The sequence below is a fragment of the Apus apus genome, chromosome 3 (assembly GCF_020740795.1).
Source record: "Apus apus isolate bApuApu2 chromosome 3, bApuApu2.pri.cur, whole genome shotgun sequence".
NCBI classification, from domain to species: domain Eukaryota; kingdom Metazoa; phylum Chordata; class Aves; order Apodiformes; family Apodidae; genus Apus; species Apus apus.
In genome coordinates, this window is record NC_067284.1 from 53722374 (window position 1) to 53738124 (window position 15751).

Below are 15751 nucleotides of genomic sequence, written 5' to 3' on the forward strand. Positions count from 1 at the left end.
CAGGCCTAAAAATCCTGGACAAGGGCACTGTAGTGTCTCAAGTGTGAGCTGAAACATTAAATACCTTTGACATAATGGCTCAGGCTTAGGACTTACAAGTGGTAGCAGACAGGCAGCTATAGCCTTGCTGTGAATGTAACTCATCCTGCCTGCTATAGGCTTTGATTAAGCATTGCCCTAAAGGCCCACAGGTGCAAGACCTGGTGTCAGTAAACCTGGTGAGACCAGTCTGGCTGTAACGATTTGCTTGAGCTTTTTTTTGTTGAAATATCACCTGCAGCTTGGCAAGAAAAAAAACAAACACACCAACAAAAAAAGCCCTTTAAGGTGAGGAGGTAGAAGATGGGAGACTATCCAAAGCCCCCACAAAACCCAGTGAATTATTTGTATTTGTCACTGGTAACTGCTGCAGTTTAACTGTGCTTTCACCTTCTACTTGTGCAGTACAGAAACACCACTTCGTTCTGCTCACAAGAATGGGAGGAAATGATGCATTCTGCGCAGGACACCACGATCGCCATCTAGTTTAAAGGTCAATTACAGCCACGTACCAACGTTGTGTTGCTGGTTGTAACTCCATGGTACTTACCTTGTGACACTGCTTTAGTGACACCCTTTTATGTTGCAGAAAGGGTTTGGAAACCCTTTGCGGATGTTTTGTGAGCAGTGACGAACTGCACCAGCTGTAGGAGGGGAGAGGCACAGCTTCTCACCCAGGGAAACCAGCACAGCACTAAGACAACCACTGCAAATAACAGGTAGCAGCAGTTCATACAAAACTTGTTTCTTCCCCTGAGTATTCTCACCTGTTTATTATTTTCTTTAGCGTCATATAGCATATTGGCTCTTTGTGCTTATGCATAAGAAAACCACAAGTTAAACAGGCTCTGCTTTAGCTGGGAATGGAGATCATGAACAAAGAGTTCAGTTTGCTCACAAGAACCAGGAGGAGTTGCTATTTCTTGGCTTCTAGCACCTATTTTTGAAGAACATAAACAAAATGAGAACATGATTTAAAATCACACAGCTTTACTTAGAAGTGAGTTGCACGGCATACTAAAGATTACTTAGTTAAAAAAAACCCACTGTGTTCCTGACATTTTGCTAACACATGGAATGGGCCACTTCTAGGGGTCAGGAAAAAAGGAACGCTACATTAAAAACAACCCCCCCCAAAAAAGCCAGCTGTACATTCCTTACTCAAAACTCCCCAATGTAGCCAGCACTATTAACCAGCCATCTCAGGAGGCAGGTGACTGCTGTACAGCTTGCCTTTCTGAAGCCAGGGTAAAACCAAACCAAACGAAACCAAAATAAACTTAAATCGGCCCAGGCTGGCTAACTGTGCAGACAGTGGTCATACATATTTGGCATCTCTGCAACAAGTCAAAGAGGTGGTTTCTTGCTCGCTGCATTTCTTTTCAGCCATCCCGAGACTGGCTAACAAAGCCCAGGTCTCATAGAGGCAGCATCTGAAATAAAATAGACTGCGTTAGCTACTGTGCTTCGGCTGCAGGCCAACAAACCAACCAAGCCTATTCTATAACCATGCTGTACTTAAATCACCTCAAAATATGCTTGGTAGTATATAGGATATTTATGTATATTTAGTGATTAAAAAAAAGAACACACAAACCAAAAAAAAAAACCCTACTTAACTGTTACTTGCCTCTAAAGTGCTGGAAAAATTCTTTCCCTTTTGCAACTCCAAATGTTAAGGCGTACCATGGAATGGGCTGTGGGGACATCAACAATCTGAGCTAATGGGAGTGGGAGGGTGCTGAGGGAGTGCCCTGAGGTTATCCTGCAGTTCCTAAATTCCTATGTCTTGGTGCTCAGAAGCCCTTAAAAGCCTTCTCATACCTCTGGACCCAGTGCCTTGCAAACATCCATTATTGTTTCGTACAGACACAGTTTTGTAGTGACTCCCATCACAGAGTGAGGGGCTGAGGGCCATGGCAGAACACAGCTGACCCCATTTAGGCTGCTGTGCCCCTGCCCTCAAACACTGCACACCCCACCACCCCTTACACCAGCATTCCTGCCATGCCCACCTGAAACACATTTGTCTTTACAGCTTCATTTGCAGGAAGGTGGTCAAGAAATGGGCAAACAAGTTTTCTAGTCCGTTTTACACCTGAACTCGCTTTCCTTCCCCACCATTACATGGCAAGCAGGATGTTTCTGAGATAATAAAAAGCCAAAAAAAATACCCCTTTCTTGTCTCCCCTCTGCTGCCTGAGTGATTTTGGCAGCAGGTGTCTGTGCCAGGCTGCTGACATTCCGTCCACCCTGACTGACAGTGACCTGCCTGCTGGCTCCCCGGTCCCTCCAAGGAGCTGCCACCGCCCTCATCTGCTCTTGGGTTTCATCAGCTGGCTCACCGAGGCACTGCTCTTCCCTGACACATGCTTAAGGATGATCCATTTTGAGACCACCCTTGCTTTCTTCTTTTCAGCTTTTCAAACAGCACATTGAAAGACATAATAATAAAACCTGATGTATGCCGTTTACTAATTTAAGTGTTCATCTTCCTACGCTTTCCTTCCTCTCCCCACTCCACAGAAAGGCTGGTTTGCCCCCTGCTTACCCATCGAGCAGCTGGCTGCTACAGCCCCTCGTCCTCCATCCTGTCCTCACCCTGCACAGGACCCACAGAAGCTAGAACAGATTCGTACAAGTGCTCTGCATGGGTTTCCAGCTCTTCTGACTGTTTTGCAATCAAACCCAGAGTATCTTTCAGAGCTGGAAAAGAAAACATAAGATGGAGGTGTAGTAACGTGACAATCGTCTTCACGAGCAGAAAGAGAGAGGTCCGCACACCCGGACAGGCTTTTTAAGGAAATCAAGTGCTAGAAATCAATAAGCTGATCTTTATTCCATCCAAGTTGTGATGCAGAGTTTGGAGAGGGTGGGAAGCGACCTTGGAGGCTCCATGCTGAGAGTGAAGACACACAAGTAGGGGTTCCCAAGGGAAACCTTTGGGACTGTGTAGAAGAGCCCATGCATAATGCAGTACTCCACCACTAAAGCCCCTCTGGTGACAGCCCTTTAGAAATCCCTTGTGCAGGGCACAACCAAATCACTGGAGTGGCTGCCCCAGCCGTTCCACACCACCAGCCAGGCTGGGCTGTCTCTCCAAAGTGGCTGCTGACACCCGCTCCGGGATGCACCGAATGCAAGCAAAATTGCCTCCTCCTGCACTAGAGAAAAGCATCTCCTCCCAGCTGCATTCTGACAGCATCCCAGTGGGAGCTGGCCATGCTGCCATTAAGATAAAAACCTAAGGAAGGACCCAGAAGAGGCAGAAACACATCCATCACCCACCAGGGATGGCACAGAACAAGGGAAGAGCCAAGGCACAGTGCAGCTTGAAGTGCTTGGGTGTAATCGTTTCAAACCACCTCACCGTCAAGTCTCCTGGCAGCAAGGGAGATGTAAAACCCTTTAGGCTCCCATATGGCTGCCAAATGGCAAACTGTTCACTGCTTCCACAGGTGGGGCCAGAGATTTTGGGGGGCAGACACTACAGCGAGCATCACCAGCTGTGTCCAGGACCAGCCCTGCTCAGATGCTCCTCACCTGGAGAATTTGATGCCATGCAGTCAAGGAGAGCTTCTCCCCTCTCCAGCACACTCTCTGTCAGGCTCCGGTGGTCAGCCACATCTTTCCTGAACTCCTGGGAAGGCAAGGAGAGGCAGAGAGCTGCTTAGACGGGTTTTTTTTTTTGGACAAGATACGCCTGCAACAGTTTGCCTGGGGACCAGTTTACCTAAGCAGGTTCCTGATGCTCCCAAACTGGGCTTTGCACACCTGATGCACCCTGCACCACCCACCTGGTCTGTGCCAGCAGTGTCCTCCTTTGTGCTGCTGAGAACCAGCAGAGGGGTGTGAAAAGCCGGTGGTGATACCTACCAAGCAGCGGTGCAGTGATGCCTTCACGCCCTCAGCATCCAGCAAGACTGGGACCCAGCTGTCAGTGATCTCTGCCACATTGTACAGCCAACGAATTAGCTCTTCCAGCTGGCAGCAAAACATCTACTTAACGAAGCATAACAAAAGGGGTTACTGATCTATTCCTGCAACAAAGACACGGCAGGGACAAGAAGAGGTGAGCCAGCGATGTTTCTGAAAGTATCTGATCCCTGCTCCTCTCCTGCCCCACTGCCACACACAAATATCCCTAAGTTCGGGAAACCAAGAGTCAACTGAAAAAAAGGCAAAAAACAACTTAAACCCCTAAACACACCCCAAAACCACTATGCGGCTCCAATTGAGGGTCACCATGAAATGGCTGCCACGGAGAGGTGTCGGAAGCCAGCAGCACCCAGGCTGAAGGGAGGCATTTGCCTCCACCACCTCCCAGCCAAAGGGACACCCTCCTCCTCACCACAGCCAGGCAGTTAATTTGCAGTTGCTTTTCCCCAAGGGTTTGTCTCGTTCAATTAAGTGTTTCATTACTTTTTAAAGTGTCTTGGTAAGGGATTATTTTCGTAAGACACTGCACAAAACCCAGTGGCCTCTGCTCTCACAGAAACCAGACTCCAGTCCTGCTCCTCAGGAGCTGGGACGTTACTATAAAGCTGAGCTGTTTCTTCCTGGCACTGTGATTTGGGGCAACCAGATACACCCACATGCTGACCCTTTTAAATTAGCAGAGTTATTCCCATGCAAGAAGGAGAATGAGTTCCACTGTTTTCAGCTTTGTGCATGATACTTCAGTTTGCAAACAGCCCAGCATTGCTTCCAAATTCAGCCCAGGGCTGAGGTGGGGGGGGGAGGAAGATGAAGGGGAAGGCAGGGAGCAATCTGTGCTGGCTGGGGAGCACAGCTCTGGTGGCAGGATGGCCACAAAGCATCACTTGCCTGAAAAATAAAAAGTTGCAAAATGATCAGGAAACCCCTCAGAGAAAGCTCACGAGTTCTGCCTTGCCTTATTATATCCTGAAGTAGGATCCAGTGTGGGGAAGATGAGCAAGCCCAGGCTGAAAGACAAGGCCAGCCACGCCACATTACACAGCCAGAGGGATGGGGCAGGCAGCAAATGCTGGATTTCATGCTGGTCCAGCCCCAACCATAGCTCTTCTCTGGTGCCGTGGTGCTGCAGGACAGGCTGGTGGAGGAAGCCAAGTGCCACATCTCCACCCAGCCTAGCACCATAATGCTGAGTCCCAGGAAAAGAGAGCTGGGCTCTTGCTCCATGAGAAGAAATTATCTGCTCCGGTGAACCCCCCTGCACTAATTGCTACCAGCTGCCAGGCACCAAACATCATGCAGAAGGGGAAGCCTTAATTGTGTCATAAATACAGGCACATTTTATGTGAAATCCTCCCATAATAAACTTTATTTCTGGTCTCAGCCTACCTTAACACACTGGGCAAGGGACTCGCCATGCTGGCGCTTCTTTGGCTGCCCCCTGACCCGTGGTTCATCGAGGTAAGTCCCATCCAGCATGTCCCTGAGCCCAGTTGGCAGATGAAGTCCCTGCAGAGGATCCCTGTGGATCTGCCCATATGATTCAGTGTTTTCCCTGCTGAGCTCTCGAGAGTTGCTGGGGTGCCACAGCCCAGCATAATCCTCAATATTCCCTCTTTTGTCCCCATCACCCACTTCTCCAAAAGGAGCCAACTCGAATGAAAGGGGCTGCCTGCTGTCGCTGTGACGTGGAAGGTTACAGTGGTCATGCTTGGGTGTCCTTATAGTTAATGAAAGATTGGACAAAAACTGAGCCAGCCTCTCCAGCTCCTGCAGTCTAGGAGGCAGGGACAGAAACTCCTCATCCCCCTCCCACTCTCTCCTCAGGGGGAGCACTCGTGTTGTAGGTAAAAACCTATTTGTGCTTTTCACCTGCCCTTTGTAGTTTGGGAAGGGGCTCCCTCTGGTGCACCAGCTTCCCCCATCTGCAGCAGGGCAGCCAGATGAACCCAGCCCCACTGACTCTGTTGTTACATCTTTAGCTGAACCTCCAGAAGGATGAGAGGAAGGACTCTTTGCAAAGGATGCTGTTGCAATAGGCAAAGGTTCATAGTACAAGCCAGCTCCTGAGCTGCCTCTTTTTCCAGGCCCTGATGTGGAGACCCTCTCTGCAGAGGCCACGAACTTCCGATGTCTGTTTCCTCCACTTTCCCAAGCCTGTCCACCTCGGCCATAGATGCTGGTGGACCTCAAAGTGCCCTCAGGGGAAACAGAAAAGCTGTCCAAACCTATTCCTGAGTCGTGGAAGAAAGGTTCTGGTACCTTTCCCAGCTTGTATCTTGGCTTCAGCGGATAAGCATAATCCAGCAAGTCCTCATACTCTTTATGGGGGTTCCAGTGGGGCGACTGACGGTCTGGAGAGGGGGGTAAGGAATCTGGTATGGCACACGCCCAGTAATCAGCTTGGTAGGACGACATCTTTCTGGTGTGCTCCACGGTGGGCCGGTCATCACGCAGAGGACTGAAGTTCTTGTGTGGCCGCAGCATCCTGCCCTCTGCTGCACCCCACCAGGCCTTGCTGGCCACAGGGGAAGGCATGTCTGTGCTGGCCAGCAAGCATCGGGACAGCTTTTTGGAGAGGCCATTTTCTTCTGAAGACAGGGTGGAGAAGCTTGATACAGAGCGGCTCTGCAGGGCGTTCTCAGGGCTGAAGGGGGTTTGGGGCCGCAGGAGCTCCGAGGTGGAAGAAAATGAGGATTGAGCTCCCAGACTTCGGCTCTGCCGGCCAGCACGGGCATGGTGGCAGCTGCCAGCAAGGAGGGTCTCCTCTGCAGAGCTGAGCTGGCTGGGAGGGCTGGATGTCAGCTCCCAATGGCCTGATGCCTTTACCTGCTCAAGAACAGGGGGAAAAATGAAAGAGAGAGAGAGAGGGAGAAAGATAAAATGGAGCTCCAACAGCCAAACAAAAGGCTCCTTTATGCCAGGACACTGAGATAAAAGCCTAGCCCTGGACATACTGTGAGGAGAGCCTGGAAGGGGAGCTCTGTTTTGTCCATGGGATGGCATGCAGCTGCCCAGAGGCTGCAGTGGGGCTTCTTTTTAAGGAAAGACATCCCGAGGGCTTAGGAAGTTGCAGGAGTCATTTGGGAGCAAGAGGCACTTATTTAAGGAGCCTCATCCCAAGTGACTTCCAAGCTCCCTGGTGGCAATGGCTCAAGTATTGGAATGCAAACCCGTCCCCACTACACACTTTACCCGAGGGCTGTGGTGGGCATGCTCTAGCTGGCTTAAGGAGATGAAAAGCCAGCCCCCTAAGACAACCCAGACAAACAAGTCCCCACCTCCTGGTGATGCAACGACACCCGTACATACAACCCTCTCACCTGCTGCTCTTCTGAGGAGAGGAACTGGTGGCTAACATGATGAGGCACGTCACCACTGTCGTTGGTGCTGTAAATTAACGCCTCTGTCTCTGAGAGGCTGGCTCTTGCTCTGGGAAATCTGGATGCAGATGCTGAAGACACTTCTTGGTGGTAGCTTGAGCCTCCCTGGGTAACATCAGTGGCCAAGTGACTGTGTCCACTCATTGCCACGCTCTCTGTCCCCTGCGGGCAAGGCTTTGCTTCCTCTGCCCCTAGAAGCCGGTGCAGGCTGTCTGCTAGCTCTGGGTAGTCTCCTTCCACCTCTGTGCAGTCCCACCTGCCATTGCCCTCGGACTTCCCACTCAGTGAGGCTTCAGAAAGTGATTTTCCCACATCCACAGCCATTGGGACAGAACTTCTTCCACCAGATGATGTCAAGCCTCAGGCTCTCTGAAATACACAACACAAGGTAGCAACAACTCACCATCCCACCTCGTCTCCACCCCAAGTAAAGAAACTGGGTATGTCTAATAACAAAGAGCTTAAGCATGTTCTGAGTCAGACCCCCAAAATCACAGAATCATGGAATGGTTTGGACCATAAAGATCACCTAGTTCCAACCTCCTGCATGGGCAGGGACACCTCCCAACAGACGAGCTTGCTCCAAGCCCTATCCAATGTGGCCTTGAACACTTCCAGGCATGGGACATCCACAACTTCCCTGAACAACCTGAGCCAGTGTCTCAACACACTCACAGTAAATAATTTATTCCTAATGCCTAACATAAATCTGCTCTCTTTCAGTTTTAAACTGTCCCCCCTTGTCCTATCCGTACATGCCCTTGTAAAAAGTCCTTCTCCAGCTTTCCTGTAGGACCCCTTCAGGTACTGGAAAAAAATAAATAAATCACAAAGTTGCATCTTGGCACATCAAGCAGGACAGAGGAAAGAACAAACCATCACGTCTCAGCAGCTTTTTCTGATTTTGAGGACATGACATACAGGGAAAATCTAATTAAAGCTCTAGCTGCACTGAGAACAAACCTCTGCTTTATACCTTGCTGGCACAGTGCAACTATCTCCTGAATTAATGGCCAATCTCACAAACAGTTTGTGCACCATGAGGTTACTGGGCCCAAAGGAGACATGATTAACTAGGATGTAAAGTACCTATTAGTGTGGCTGAGCCTTGAGGGCCACTGGGGTGGAAAGCTGAGGATTTTTAAGAGAAAAACTCAAAACCTTTAAATGGAAGCCACCCAAAAGTGAGAAATATATATATAAAATAAAAGGGGGAGGTAGGAGTCTGTAAAACTCAAGCTTGGTGCTTAGCTCTGCAGCTTCTACCTCAGTTAATAGAATTAAGTCTCTGTGAAATTAATTAATGGAAGTACTTGCTCAATTGATGACACATTTTCAAGCATGCTGTACTGCCAAGCCAAATGCATCCTGCTCAAATCCTTCTAACATGAGATACTCTTCTCAAGGCCTGAGCCCCAGGTGCCCACACATGGAGATGCTCCACCACCACCCTCTTGCTGCATGTGCTGGACACTGCAGCAGGACAATCGATGGGCCAGGTCAAAGAGACCCAATGCAGCACACAGGAAATCTTGTTTTGCAAACACCAGCCAGGATTGAGCACCTCTGCCTGTGTCTGCCAATCTAGCAGGACTCAAAAAGTACTCTCCACTCAAATGACACCTCCTCGCACAGCATGGCAACCGGCACTGCTGAAATCCCCGCACACAGGCTGTGTGCTGCTCGGGCACTGGTGGGCATCTCTGGAGCCCCAGCAATACCAAACGAAGCCTCCTCCAGCAATTCCAGCCTGAACCAAGGTGCCAGCCTTAGGAAAATGCCAGCAGAGTGAGTTTGCCACTGGGCACCCAGCGAGCGCCGGGCTAGCGATGGAGAGGCCAGCCCGGGGAGCAGGGACAGCAAGCTCAACTTAAAAAGAAATACAAAAATAAAGGAGGAGAGAAAGTAGTCCCAAATGATATCTGGAAGTGGGAAACAAGTTGATACTCACACCCTCCATCAGCTCCTTTGTCACCGTCTCGTTTTATGGTTTTCCCACGGGCAGAGCCCATGCAGGGAACAAAGAGCGGCCGCGGCACAAGGCGCTGGGTCTCCAGGGGAGACGGAATCCCCAGCACAAGCCGTGGCAGGCACTGCAGCTGCCTTCCCCTCCCCAAGAGCTGGCAGCCCCTGCAACTGCCAGGCAGCTAAATTCAGCACGGCAGCAGCTGCCCAGAGGGCAAGGAAAGGCTGGGCTCTCCCAGCCTTCCACGCAGGCTGTCCCCCCTGCCCGACACCTGCACTCACCCACTCAATATAACCCTGTTATCCTAAAATAGATGGTATCACTCTCTTTCTCCATCCTCCTCCCCCCCAAATAAAACCCAAAAAGGCTGCATTTCCAAAAAGGCACCGTAATTGCAAAAAACTTAATTTATAAACCTACCCCTGCTAAATTCTCTACATAGAATGGTTTGGGTCAGAAGGGACCTTAAAGATCACGTAGTTCCAACCCCTCTGCCATGTGCACCTCCCAGTAGACCAGGTTGCTCAAAGCCCTTGAACACTTCCAGGGAGGGGACATCCACAGTTTCCCTGGGCAACCTGTCTCACCATTCTCACAGTAAATAATCATCTTGTTTAACAGAAGGTAGATGTCTGATACCAACAGAGTGTCCCAAACCACTCAGAAACCCGTGTGTGCTTCACACACATCATTTGTGTGATATCTTTACATCTCCATCACACAGACTTTGGAGACCAGTGGTATTTGACCCCAGAAGGCAGGTCCCCAGTACCTGCCAGCCTGCACCGACTCCCATTCGGTCCCTCTCAATTAGTTTTTAGACAGTCACGCAAGCATTATTAAACCAAATGCCAAAAGGTCAAATCCAACTTAGAGGTGATTAAAAAAACCCAGAAAAATCCCCTGAGATACATCTGTTCACCAGCTTTGAAAGGGAGGGCCTTGGCCACAAGGACAAACGATGCTCACCAGCTGGATTCCTCCTCTTCCAAGCAAAACCTAATGAGTAAAAAGCTGCTGGGGTGACAAACTGTAAAGTACCATGTATTAAATCCCAGGATCTGTTTCTGAGCCACACAAGCTGCTACAAGCTCACCATGTTGTGTGAAGGTGATTCAGCAGAGAACATCATTAGCTATCACGACACGAATGCGTTGTCTCACCAGCTCTAACACCTCCTTGCACGTCCCAGCAGTGCTGCACATCCCAAAATGATTCAATAAATACAAACCTTAAGAGAGAGGAGGGTGCTGGACACCCACAGCCTAGGACAAAAATGCCTTGACAGTCAGTTCTGTTGTCAGGTAGAGATTTAAAAAATATATAAAAGAAAGGAAAACTCAACAAGGCATCAAAATAGACTTTAAAGTGCTAAATTGAATGTGCAGCGATTAGTGATCAGCCTTGATGCCTCTTCATTATTAAGATGCCACGTTAAATTCAAACATTAAAAAAAAATTACAGATCACAACTATTGCTTCACGTGTGCAGGAGCACAAAGGTCAACTATTCTGTGAACTAGTGAACTGTACTGAACTTTCAAGACTATCTGTTGGCTTTACGGATGCAGCATGCAGTGATACACATTTCTATGACGCCATCAATCTTTAAAAAAGATCCACAAGTTCATTAAATCTCCAGAAGCTAACTGGAAGCTAAAGAGAAACCAGGAAACCTGCCAATACACGTGAGTGAGAGTCAATCCGCTTATCTCAGAATGTGTCAGGTCATTTAAAGGGACACCAGAGGTTTTGCTGCACTTTCAGAAGTCCCTAATTCAGGCATCTAATTTCAATTAATTCTGAGGGCAGCTGGACATCCAGCACAACTGAATGCCAGCTAGATGGGGAAGTTGCACACATCCCATACGCAGAATGATCAGGCAAAAAGTCGTATTTCAAAACAGACTGAAAATGCTAAGCCACTAAGAGCAAGTCCCAACTACAAGAGAACCTAGAAAATAAAAGTTTCTCACTATTTTCCAACAAAAAATGCAAAAAACCGTAAGTCAGGTTGCTTGTGGTGGGGATGCAGCAAGACGAGACCTCCGAACAGGAGGAAACCATCCCAAATCCTCGGGCAGGTCTGGCACGGCTCTGGAAGGGGGGACGTACAACCACAGCTTTAGGCACAGCGGAGACTTTCCACCGGCCTTGAAAAGGCAGGAAAGCAGCCAGAAAAGCCGGCTACACCCCGGCCCTCCTCTGTCTCCCCGGCGATAGGGCGGCACAGGACCGGGAGGCGGGTACCGGCTGCTGGGAGAGCAGAGAGGCAGAGAGTGGCCGCGCCGTTCATTCCAACAGGGGCAGGCCCACCGGGACCTCTTGGGGAAGCGAGCTCCCCGAGCTGCTCCGCATGGTCGGAAGGCCACGGAGCTGCACAGACCCCAGGGACACGCGTCCCACCGCCCCAGGCATCCCTCGGCTGCTGCTCCCACCGCCCCAGCTGACGCTGATGGAGTTTTTCCACTTCCTACCAGCTCTGGTTTTGCTGGGAAGTGGTGTTTCTTGTTGTTTTGGGGGAAAAAAAACCAAACAAGCAAACACACAGCTCCTGCCTCTTGGGCCTGCGGGACCAGAGTTTCGGTATCTTTTTCCGCCCCCCCCCCCCTTATCTTTCGTCTTCGCTGCCCGGAAAGTCTTTCCACAGCTGAAAACCCGGCAGATTAACAACACCAAAAAAGAAACCAGAGGCAAGAGAGCCGAGGAGGCCCCGCGCCCCGGGGATGCCCCGCACGGCTGCAGACACGGCTGCAACGCGCCACGGGTAGCGGGGACGGGCTTCCCGCGACAAAGCCGCCTGCGTTCCCCCCACACCAGCCCCCGGGGCCCCCTGGACGGCTCCGGCAGCGGCCCTGGCAGCATTCCCGCCTGCTCCCGCCTCCCTCCCCCGGCCCGGCCCGGCCCGCACCGGCCCGGCCCGCACCTACCGAGCGGCGGCCGCCACGGCCCCGCCGTCCCGCCCCGCCCCGCCCCGCCGAGCAGCCAATGGCAGCGCGGTTGCTACGTCGACACGGGCGCCCGAGCGGCCCGACAGCCAATGGGAGCGGAGCGTGGCCCTGGGCCCCGCGGCGTGGCCGTCACCGACCCGGCGCCGGGCGGGGGAGTGGCCGCCTCGCCCCGGCCCCGCTCCCGGCCCCGCTCCCGGCCCCGCTCCCGGCCCCGCTCCCGGCCCCGCTCCCGCCGCCTTCTGATCCCGCTCGTGACCCCGTTCCCGGCCCCTCCCTCGGCCCCCGTCCTGGCTCCACGGAGCGGGGCGGCTTAGGCACCTGCCCGCCCCCTGGGGGGTGGCTGGAGAAGCCGCCCGGGTGCGGCGGGCGCTGCCGGCGCCGGAGCGCGGTCACCTCCGGTGCCCCTGGGGGATGGGGGGGGTGGCTGGAACTTGAGGGTATCTTCTTCTGTCCCGTGCGTTGAGCTCCCGGAGCTCAGCGGGTGCGCCCGCAGCCTCCTCTCCTCTCCAGGCGCTGTGTCTGGGGTGGAAAACCAGCTAAAACACGGTGCTGTGTAATGGCAGGTGGGTTGTAGCAGCCCGGCAGGGCAACACGGTTCCATGTCCAAATGGAGCCCAGTGACGAGGGGTGTTCCTCAGGGATCAGTACTGCGACCAGTGCTGTTTGACGTCTTGGTGGGTGGCGCGGGCAGGGGCACTGGGAGCAGCCCCAGCGTGTCTGCCAGTGACACCGAGGTGTGCGGTGCGGTCAGCACGGCCGAGAGCAGGGATCTGCCCTCCAGAGGCACCTTGGCAGGCTGGAGAGCTGGCCCCGTGCCAGCCTCATCGAGTTCAACAAGGCCAAGTTGTTGGGGCAACCCCAGGCACAAAGACAGGGTGGGCAGAGAATGGACTGAGAGCTGCCCTGAGCAGAAAGACCTGGGGGTGTTGGTTGATAAGAAGCCCAATAGGAGCTGACGGCGTGTACTTGCAGCCCAGCAAGCCAACGATATCCTGGGCTACATCAAAAGCAGCATGACCAGCAGTTGGAGGAAGGTGATTCTAACCCTCTACTCCGCTCTGGTGAGACCCCACCTGGAGTGCTGTGTCCAGCTCTGGAGTCGCCAGCCTAAGAAGGACATGGAGATACTGGAGTGAGTCCCGAGGAGAGCCACAAAGAGGATCAGAGAGCTGGAGCACCTCTCCTGTGAAGACAGGCTGAGAGAGTTGGGGCTGTTCAGCCTGATGAAGAGGTCTCTGGGGAGACCTTATAGTGGCCTTCCAGTACCTGAAGGGGCCTTCAGGAAAGCTGGGGAGGGGCTTTTTGCAACAGTTTGTAGTGAGAGGACAAGGGTTAATGGATTAAAACTACAGGAGGGGAGATTCAGGTTAGACATTAAGAAGAAATTACTTAGTGAGAGGGTGGTGAGACATAAACAGGTTGCCCGAAGAAGTTGTGGAAGCCCCCTCCCTGGCAGCGTTCAAGGCCAGGTTGGATGGGGCTCAGAGCAACCTGGTGTAGTGGGAGGTGTTCCAGCCCATGCAGGAGGTTGGAACTAGATGATCTTAAGTTCCCTTCCAACCCAAACCATTCTGTGATATCCCAGCACACGTCCATATCCTGTAGAAAACACCAGCTTTTCCCCTTTTTTCTGTCCATAGGCTGATTCTGGTTAGTGTCTGCATCATCTGCTCCTGGAGCTTGTTTATTAGGTAATGCTGAGATTTCCTAGAGGTGAGTTATCTGATAAAGCACTTAATGAATGGCATTGCTGCCAGCTTTAGGCCATGAAGGACCAAAGAGACATCTCTGGTTTGCTCAGAAGGTTGGTAACAGGGTGAGGGGCACAACCCAGGTGTCCAGAGTTCCCAGCTAGTGCTTTGATCTGCTGGCCCCACTCCTCAGCCTTGCAGCACACTCCAGCCCTGCCACCCTGTGTATTATGGTCCAGATTCCCAGCTGATGTGAGCCAGGTTTATTCTACTCAATGGAATGGGAGCCATTAGCTGTCCCAGAGAATCTTGCTTTTTCTCTCCAGAGAAACGGAGTGGGAGTATCTTTTTCAGGCCTGCTTCAAAAAGCAGAGCTGTAATGCTGCAGTTTAAGATGGTACAGAGCTCTCAGAAGAACTCACAGCCAAGAAAAGGCCCACATCATCTCTGCTCCTGCGTAGTATTTCTATATTTAGGTTTTCTTTGATGAATGTTAAAGCAGTTCTTCCGGAGGGGTGCACATTCCCCTGCCTCGGATGCATGCTTTTGAGAGTCAGCTTTTTGTTGGAATTCACACAGGCAAAGCCCTTGTGAAAGAAAAAAATCTTTTAAAAATGTTTATTGCTGATTCTCCAGGGAGCCAGTTGCCTGCCAGTAGAGGCCGTGCTGATTTCAGGCGAGTCAGAAGGCTGAAGCAAACATGGATGGGTCATGATTCATACCCAGGTTTGGCTGTTTTTAGATGGTTTAAATTACTTGCAAGCTGCCAGACATTGTTCTCAGAGCTGAATAGCACTCAGCTGCCGTCTCAGTCCCAGCAGGAAAAGTTCGTGTCCTGTTCTGCCTCCCATCAAACGAGTGCCAGGATGTCTACAAGAACAGCCAGAGCACCACAAAATCTTTCCCCTCTCATGCTTAGCTCATGCTGAGAGGGTGTCAGTAAACAAGGAGGGGATAAACTGGTGATCTAAAGGAGAGATTAATTCAGAATTGCAGGAAAATTATACCGGTTTTCATCCACTGACATCTGGCCCTCTTTGTTAGGAACCTGCTGAAGAGCAAGTAGTTTATTTTGATCAATCATATAGGATCAAGCCCAGCCAAATTCCCACCCAGGGTCACTCAAGGCTGGCAAAGAATAAGGTGGATGTTTTCTTGCTGATTTGAGATCTCAGGATTCTTTCAGAATTGTGTTTTTCAGCAAGAAGGTTCTCCAGCAAACACAAATTATTGCACCCCATCTGGGGATGAAAACACTTCTGCAGTAATCCCTGTATCTAGGATGTAAAGTAGAGCTTAATTATGATTATTGGATTTGAAAGTGGTGCGTTTCTAGTACATGAGAAGCTGGGATAGGAAGACTTCCTTTTCTTCAAAAATTTCCACCTTTCTACAAATATTCCCACCTTCTTGGTGAAAATATCTGTATTTTTGTATAGAACTGGATCCGTCAGGAGCACCATCTGTATGGAACCTGAGTTTTAGTATGCCCATAACCAATGATGTGCAGTTATCCGAAGTTTTTGGCACATCAGTTTGTGATTTCTTTCTGCCTTGAACAGTCTCACACTACAAGCCAGACAGATAACACTCTGCGATGAAACCTGGAGCCTGGATGTGCACCATATGCTCTTGCATAGCATCTGCACCCTCTTCGGCATCAAATTTCAGTCTCACAATGCAAATGTTTGGGATGGAGATGTCAGCAAATGCAGGGCTTGGGCCTGGTCTATTTGTTCCCAGGGCGTTGCTAGAAATATTAATATAGTGCTGCATGGAAAAGAAA

The 15751-nt window shown here is 51.0% G+C and overlaps 2 protein-coding genes across 8 annotated transcripts in view; both read right to left on the reverse strand.

Annotated features, from left to right (window-relative positions):
- Nucleotides 1-1012: 1012 nt before the first annotated feature.
- On the reverse strand, nt 1013-12285 carry CEP68 (centrosomal protein 68). 7 transcript variants are annotated; one of them, XM_051615764.1, is made up of 8 exons: nt 12254-12285; nt 11300-11420; nt 7299-7727; nt 5365-6804; nt 3916-4038; nt 3583-3679; nt 2591-2745; nt 1013-1472 (listed from the first exon to the last, which is right to left on the reverse strand). In XM_051615764.1, exons 3-7 carry the CDS (start codon nt 7680-7682, stop codon nt 2609-2611), a joined length of 2181 nt encoding a protein of 726 aa, XP_051471724.1. In that variant the 5' UTR covers nt 7683-7727; nt 11300-11420; nt 12254-12285; the 3' UTR covers nt 1013-1472; nt 2591-2608. The 7 variants fall into 7 exon arrangements, with proteins under 7 accessions (XP_051471724.1, XP_051471725.1, XP_051471728.1 ...); XM_051615765.1 differs by lacking the exon at nt 11300-11420 and having other exon boundaries at nt 12254-12280; XM_051615768.1 differs by lacking the exon at nt 12254-12285 and having other exon boundaries at nt 6238-6804; nt 11300-11911.
- Nucleotides 12286-14496: 2211 nt separating this feature from the next.
- The window catches only part of SLC1A4 (solute carrier family 1 member 4), a 41685-nt gene continuing 40430 nt past the window's right edge, over nt 14497-15751 (reverse strand). The window contains exon 12 of the transcript XR_007889129.1: nt 14497-15735. The gene's annotated coding sequence lies outside the window, so the exon portion shown is untranslated. The remainder of the gene's footprint in view (nt 15736-15751) is intronic.

What these genes read in the sequence shown, in the direction of transcription:
- CEP68 (XM_051615764.1), bottom strand. Translation starts at nt 7,682, where the DNA reads ATGGCTGTGGATGTGGGAAAATCACTTTCTGAAGCCTCACTGAGTGGG. An exon ending in TCTCCTCAGAAGAGCAGCAG is followed by an intron (nt 6,805 to 7,298) that starts GTGAGAGGGTTG and finishes GTTCTTGAGCAG; the next exon opens with GTAAAGGCATCAGGCCATTG. An exon ending in CATCACTGCACCGCTGCTTG is followed by an intron (nt 3,680 to 3,915) that starts GTAGGTATCACC and finishes TTGCCTTCCCAG; the next exon opens with GAGTTCAGGAAAGATGTGGC.